Here is an 8,602-nt window from a genome sequence, read left to right on the forward strand (position 1 = left end):
TTTTGCATTAAGAAGCTAGAATCAGAAGTTTCATAATCATGTGCAATAAATTTTTATTCAGATGCTCGACGCTTGATGCTCCCATGTAATGGCATTTTAACAACACAACTGCTAAAGGCCAAAAAAACAAAGATGCAACATTGAATCGGATTGTGCTTGTCCCCAGTCACAATGCGATGCAGAAATCCCTTCCGTCTTTGCCTTTTAAGCAGCTATTCACAAGCAAACAAACGCCGTTCAACATCTCTCGGCTTCAATTCGTACGACACCCAATTTCCTTGCTTCTGAATCATTCCCATGGCTTTGAGGCGTTTTGAAATGGCTTGTTGAGTCATTCCCAATGATCGTGCCAATTCTTCTTGATTTTGATACGAGTCTTGCTCAAATAATGCCTCCAATTCTGCATCTTCGAAAACCTTTTCTCTTCCACCGCTATGCCGGTCTTCGACGTCAAAATCACCGTTCTTGAAGCGTTGGAACCACTCACGACACGTTCTTTCACTAATAGCGGTCTCATCATAAGTATAATAGATTCTCACATGGTTTCATCACATGATGCTCACCACATGTTACTGTAGTCTATGCATATGAATACAATGAAAAAATGATGACGTATTGTTTGTCTAAATCACCTGATTTAGACATCCAATCAGACAATTTTTTTCATCTGTCTTTCTTTATTCAGGCCTTTATGGGTGACAGCAGATCAATATTATTAACGGAGCCCTTTTTTCCGGCGTATATGTGCTATTTCAATAGCAAATGTTCCAATACTTTGACAGGCACTAGATTAGAGGTTAAAGTATAATTAGTAAGAAGTAAGATCCGATCATGTAAAATGTACAACGTACATATGATAGAGAGCAATGATCGGTCAAAGTTAAATGTTCCGCGAATAATACAATATTCCTAATTTATAAATTTTAAGATAAAGTCGCAAAATGTTCGGTCATTCACATATACATGAAAATCAATTTGTCTCAGATATGACTGTATGCCGAAATGTTCGGACTTTTAAACACAAACACTCTGAGACGCTAATAACCCAGACAGCACAGTAACGTTTTAAAAATATATTTAACATAAATTGAACGTTTTGGACATATTAAAAACATCCAGATTAAATCCATGAATATTTAAAAAATGTTTTAAAGACATCAAATGTTACCATTTTGGACTTAAAAACGTTCATTTTAGGTCGCAATGAACTTAAACTGATTTAATATATTAAACATTAATGAATTAATATATTAAACAAATTTTAGACCACAATCAAGACCAAATGATTCTTTTATGAGTATTATTATTGATTAATTTCTTATTCCAGAATACACATCATAAAATTATGATAAAAAAAGAAAACGTTTTTCCCTGAATTCGGAGACTAATTTTATAGTGCTTCGAAATGATCATCCATCTGGTTGCATATCACCATCCATTATCCTTGACTTCTCGAAATTGTATGGAAACCGCTGCACTTCGATAATTCACGAATACCTATATAATCATGAATGTATAGTATGATACACCTGCTCAATATAGTCCTCATAGAAATTTGTGTTGTTCAACCGAACATCCAGTCAGTTACTGATATTTAATCTTAATGTTATAACGACTATTTTTAGATTAAGAAATCATACACCGTATTTTCACAGTTATTATGTAGTTATTATATGTCTTTGATTAGAGATCTCCACAATTTCTCTCCTGTTGATAATAGTATGTCGTATTAATACCGTGCCAGTTATGTAAACAGTATAGATTTTTTGTCATTAAAAATTTTCAACACAGCACTGATGTCCTAGGGACGTCTATGGGACGTTCAAAAGGTGTTCGTACATACTAACAAAAGTGAAACTCCTCGTGCGATCTTAAAAAAATTTTAATTTGTTAAGTCAGCGAAAGCAACACGTCGCGAACAGATTTAGAAAATTTTTTGCATGAGATGAACATTTTTTAAATGTTCAAATGTGAACATACTTTGTACGTTAAATAACGTACGTTTTTAAAACATTTGTACTCGGACTAAATAAAAACCAGATTTGGACGTCTAATGGACTTTTTGTGCTGTCTGGGAATATTTCTCTAAATTAAATAAAAAACTTTTATTACAAAAAATATTATAGTATAATTAATACTAGTTTAAAAAATATAAATATAAACTTTTAAAGAATATACATAAAGATTAATGAGAAATCAGATTAATAAAAGAAAGGAGTGTTACTTCCAAGCCCCGAAATCATTTCAAGCTACCCAGCAAAGAGAATGAATTAAAATGGATTAAAATTTTTTTAATGCATATTTTAAATCCATGAAAATAAATTGAATAGATTGAAATGGATTGGATCCGAGCTCGCACTAGTTTAATATTCGAAAAAAATAAACATTCATATTTAAGGGTTACAAATTTTATTCCTAACATTTATAATTATACCTAAAATTAACTACTTCAAATTGATATTAAAAAACGCACCTTAGTGGGATTCAAACCTGGGATCTCTGGATTATGAATCTTCTACGATACCGCTACACCTTTTTCAATTGGTAAATATGTTACTTATTGTTTACTTCAATTACAACCAGTTAAACTAGTAACGAAATTATATAGATATAATAAAAATATCATCATTTAACAGATATAATAAAGTATAAACAATTTACATTACTGACACATTATGAGACAACATTGAGTAAGTGTCGGATAATCTAATCTCGCTTGATCGATGTCGCGCGTGATTAGCCTAATATTCGGGTTGTGTTCGACTTGGTTTGTGAGTATTCACATCGATCATTCATTTTATTTCTAATTAAAGAGAAACAAAATAACATAGCTCATTATTTTTACAACTTTTTTTAACTTAATTGGATTAAAGGAATCCTAAAGTCTCCTATTTTATGATTAAATCAATTTTTGTATAACAAATACTTTTTTTTTTCACCGATTCGAAAAGTCTTTTCCAGCATTAAAATATATACATTAATACGTGTCTGGAAAGTGGAATCTATGCTGAAAACGATTAAAAATTTCAAAATTAATATATTTTTTACCATTTTTTAGTGAAATATGGCGTCTCAGCTCAAGTCGTGACATTTGTTTGGAATGAATACTTTGCAATCTGTACGTACGAAATAGTGATTCCCAGACAGGTAGTTTACACAAACAAATAACGTTGAGTTCTTAGAATTAAACTTAGACGCTTTATCGCGACGAATTTGTTATATGAAAATTGATACATGCGACTGTGTGTATCATAGATTGCATAAAATATTGATGCGGTAGTATATAAAAACATATTGATGCGCGGTACGACTTCTGGTAACTTCATCGGAGTTCGAATTTCGCTTTAGGATCCCCTTAAGACGAAATTTCTTATTTACAATTTTGAATAGTTTAAGTAGCATTTATGATTTATTTTTTAATAAAAACTTTTTTTATTTAATTAGATTGAAAAACTGCATTTCATATTCAGAATATTGAATTGAGCAGTATTCACGTTGCACAGAAATTGCTGCTATTATTTTTGAATTTAAGCGAATTAAAAAAAACTGTATTTTCTATTCACAATTCTGAATTGAATAATATTTACGATACACACAGAAAATGCTAATATTATTTTTAGATTAAAAGGCATAGAGATATGGTCTATGCGATTCCTATAAATGAATAAAAATGCATTCAAGATTGAAAAGACATAGATATTTGCTTTATACAATTTCTATAAATGAATAAAAATGCATTCAGGATTGAAAAAGATTCATTTTAACATTCATGAATCCATTACTTCTGAAAATCTGAATCATTTTAATCCATTTCAATCCATTCTCGTTTGCTGGGTACGGAAGCCCACAACATTGGACTTCCGAAGAATAACCTTAGGTATTCTCATTCGACATGGATATCTCAAGGACGTACCAGAATTGTCTCGAGGATTCAATAGACATAGTTTAGATGTACAAAACATCGCCATTTTACATCCAATAAACGTTCGTAGTACATTATGAGATTATGATGATCTTTAATATGTCGTTATGATCGTTTATATAAATATCATTTTTTTACTAAATCGCAATCTTATTATATCCTGTCTAATTATATCTTGTAGCGACCAATATATGAACAACAAGATATTAAATAAGTGATAAGCTAAATTATTTAATAATCAAGAGAATAATACTGTAACTATAAACTTAACTTATTTTTCAATATCTCCCTTCGTGTGAAAAGTTCGAATTTTTTGTAGAGTCGCACTTTGCATAAGAATTTAGAAACCCATGAACGCGTCGAATAGCCTAATTTCAAACCAGTTTTTCAAATATGACTAAGATATTAAATATACGTCTATTATGTACAGGATTTTTTGTCAATATCACAAACTTTATTTTTTGTCTGACACTTTTTTTGTACAATCAATATTTTAGAGAGTATTAATGAAAAATGAATTTTTGCATAGTTTTCAAGATGGCGATCTAAATATGTTGGATTGTCAAAATATTCTTTCAGTATTCAGCGATGAAAAATATAGCAAAATCAAATTTCAAAGAAAACGAGAAGAAATTAACATAAAAGTTTATTAAATTGCTTGTAAAGCAATTAAATAAAAATAACATTACTACTATTATTGCGTTTCAAAACCGAAAAAGATTTTGACACGCGATTTACAAAATCAGATATATGATATGTAAATGATATGTAAATTTACACAAAGATATTTAAACATTAATATTTACTTTTATCTAATACAAGATTTCTCTTATTTAGTTAGATTTATTTAGTTAGATTTATTTTTATCCGTCCAAATTCATATCACAATTGTTTAGATTTTAAACATATCTACACAAAAAAGTTGCATTTTCCTAAAAAATAAAATTCTTGTTTAATTATAATTTTAAAAAAAAGTTCAAAGCAAAAAAGTGTGTCTATAAAAAAGCGTTATTATCAATATTATTAAGAGTATTACTTTCAAATTACATTAAATAAATGATGTTTGACATATTGGAGCCACTGTTTCTAAAAATAATATTTTGAGAGAATTTGTATTCAATGTCTTAAGTGATAAAAATTTTACAAAATTTACGATTTACAATATTTACGACTTACAATTATTTATCTATATCAATTTCAATTTTATAACTTTAGTTAGTCAAAAAAAATATCTAGCAATAAAAAACAGTTTTTAACTTTTTTTTAAAGTTCTTTAATTTCTTAAATGTTTTGCATTTTAATCACAATAGACATATAGTTTATTCTGACATGAAAAATTCCTTTCAATTATTTTAGGTGTAACAACGATGCTCAACTTTTTCACCACGTCAAATGGCTTCCGGGGAACGCTGCCTGTTGTTTCAAACTTGACTGCCATGAACGTATGGGACGGAGTATGTATGTGTTTCATCTATGCGAGTCTTCTCGAGTTCGTCTGCGTGAATTATGTCGGTCGTAAACGACCGATGCACAATGTTGTCTATCGTCCGGGCGAGAATCCCGTTACCCAGGTACTTTGCTGATTGATATATTTTGAATCATTTTATTCGTCTGACGCATAAGTTGCATTTTTATATCGTAAATATTCAGATGCAATACGAATTTGAATGAAGCCGTATACTGACTTTTTCGCATAATTAATGCAAAATGATGTAACTTGATATAAATTATCATAAATCATTTTTAATAAACATATATACAATATTTGGGATTGATTCAAAATAAATTATCGAGTTACAATAAAATGATCTGTAAACTCTCTCTCTCTCTCTCTCTCTCTCTCTCTCTCTCTCTCTCTCTCTCTCTCTCTCCCTTCCCCCCCTCCCCTCTCTCTCTCTGTGTCTGTCTGCTGTTTTTCTCTCTCCCCTCTCCCAAAAGGAGAGGGGGTGTAAATCTTTCAGATTATTAATTATATTCATCTAAAATTATATACGCGCACACATATACATGTTACATGCAGTTAATTATATTACAGTGTTAATTACAGTGCAGTTAACTGTATTTATGGTACATATAAATACAGCAGAACATTAAAATATTTTAAACCAATCTTTATAATGAACTATTAATTTTTCTTACTGGATAAACAAATTGTATTTTACAAAAAAATTATTAATCTTCCTTTACTAGCTATTAACAAGTGAATAAAAATATTAATCATCGTTTTTTTTTTCAGAATATAAATGCTTTCGTGCAAATAAATTGATTTAGAAAAACATTAGCTGATATCTACAAATTATAGATCGCGCCACAAACTTTTACATAAAACATAATGCATAGGCATAAGAGAATCAACCAATTAAAGTTTCTCTTTTTCGTGAAATGAAAAGAAAGGAAGAAGTCTGATTGGTTGATTTTCTTATGTACTATGTGTTATGCGTTATGCAAAAATCTATGCTGCGGCTTTATAATTTTATGACAAGACAATAGATGAGTATCACGCGATAATATTACTGATGTTAGATAAAATTAATCAATATTGACAACATGATCTTGATGAAAGGGACAATCTTTTCTTCAAATGAGAAGAGAACAAGCTCTATAAATTTTACTCTAATATAAATTCCACAAGACTTTATTTTAAATTTAACTCATAAAATTAGAGTTTTACGTAATCCCTCTACTTTGATCGAAGATATAATTCGCAAGAAGATTGCAATGAGAAAATGAAATTTTATATCTCGAAAATAAAATGAGATATATACCAGGTTAACATACATATTAGATATTGGAATCTTATTCATCAAATGACTGATTTTTAATATTGTCTTACGCATCGCAAATGCGTAAAAGATTACAATTACAGATATGTTAATATGAACACGATGAAAAATATTGTAAATTCTGTAAATTCCCAAATTCATTATTCTTACAATTAATATCAAATCAATAATTATTATAAAATTATTTATACAAAAATCATTCGTTTATGCCATGATGCATTCTAAGTTTATCAGAAATAGATTTTTCGTGAAGATATTTGTTTATCACACTGTTTGTTCTTTTATTGCGTTTACATTTTGCACACAAAAATTTGTGATGTGACTATGCACAAATACAACATATATTTTTTTCTTTGCAGCTTTCTCAAGATTTCTTCGTTTATATAATTCTTTTATTTGTATTTTTTCCAGAGAGTGTGAGTGTATTTTCTTGCGTTTCAATCAATGCTTCTCATAAGCCACGAAAGAATCGCGTGAATTGTGCCCACTGAAACATATTACTACTGGAATAAACGCTAGCGCTAGTTTCGCGATTCGATAAAGAATGTTTCAAATAGTATTTTTGTCTTTTTCTAACTTATACTTAGTTATGATTGCATATGAACAATACCGTGTACTACACATGCGCATTTAAAATTGAGTATAAGTTAGAAAAGGATAAAGATACCTTGGGACATTCTCTCTCGATCATTCTTAACGAAGGCGGCATAAGACTGCGCTCTTCCTAATAATATTTCAGTATTATATTTTAGTGATTATACCGCATCTTTATTATTAACAATCAATCAATCGGTCTTCAAAGTACATTCGACAACATATATCGACACATGTGTTCAGTTACATAACTATTATTACGCAAATACTTTGCATTTAATACATGATCATTTAAAAGAATTATTTTAAAAAGGTAGAAAGAAGATGACTTACCCATAATTAAGTAGAATAGCTCAGCATGCTGTAAATTTAAGCAACATACCCGGTAAAAATTTTTTATGCATAAATATATATAAACATATATAAATGTTCATAAACATGTATAATCATATATGAAATATGTCCATATAAATATGTTCATACATCCGTCTTTCTTTTGTAAAATTACTTTTTAATATAATAGAAATAATAATAGTAATGTAAAAACATAAAAAATAATAAAAGTATAATTTTCGTTCAAGAAAAAAACAAATTTAGAAAAATGTAAAAAAAATTGCTTACATACAATTATGCATAATTACTTACATACAATGCATAAAAAAATTATGCATAACTTTATATATAATTATACATAAGTAATTTTTTTATATTTCTTTAAACTTGATTTTTTTCTAAAACAAATAGTGTGAAAATTACTCTTTTAATTATTTTTAACGTTTTTACATTATTATTATTTTTATTACACTAAAAAGTAGTTTTTGTAAAAAGTAATTTTAAGAAAGAGAAAAATTAAAAGAAAGAGGAATGTATGGACATATTTCGTATATGATTATACACGTTCATAAATATTTATATATATTTATACATATTTATAAATATTTATCAATGAAAAATATAAAAAAAGTCCATTAGAGTCTACATCAGCTGTTCGGAAGCACAGAAAATTCTTTATTTTCATGTGGATGTAACAAAATGAATAAAATAAATGTTTGAATCCTTCAATTCAGATCCTTATCAATTCTTTATCCAAATGCCAAATTAGCTATGTAATGAATTAAATTCTTATTTCACAATCGATTATCCTTTTCTCCCTTCGATTCATTCTCTTTTCTTTCCTCCTGCACTTCCTCAATTTCTTTTTCTTTTTCTTTCTCCCTTCTTCCCCTCCCTCTTTTTTCTTTCTTTCTTCCTTTCTTCTTCCCTATAAATATGTAATATTATTTAATATTAAGTAATATTTTAA

The 8,602-nt window shown here is 28.6% G+C and overlaps 1 protein-coding gene across 1 annotated transcript in view; it reads left to right on the top strand.

Moving 5' to 3' along the window:
- Positions 1–8,602, top strand: part of LOC108689870 (glutamate-gated chloride channel) — a gene marked incomplete at its 5' end in the record, with an annotated part of 315,742 nt that overhangs the window by 176,751 nt on the left and 130,389 nt on the right. The window contains one exon of the mRNA XM_018196823.1: positions 5,279–5,493. Coding sequence (XP_018052312.1) covers positions 5,279–5,493 — 215 coding nt within the window. The remainder of the gene's footprint in view (positions 1–5,278; positions 5,494–8,602) is intronic.

The sequence above is a fragment of the Atta colombica genome, unplaced genomic scaffold (genome assembly GCF_001594045.1).
Source record: "Atta colombica isolate Treedump-2 unplaced genomic scaffold, Acol1.0 scaffold28, whole genome shotgun sequence".
NCBI classification, from domain to species: Eukaryota; Metazoa; Arthropoda; class Insecta; order Hymenoptera; family Formicidae; genus Atta; species Atta colombica.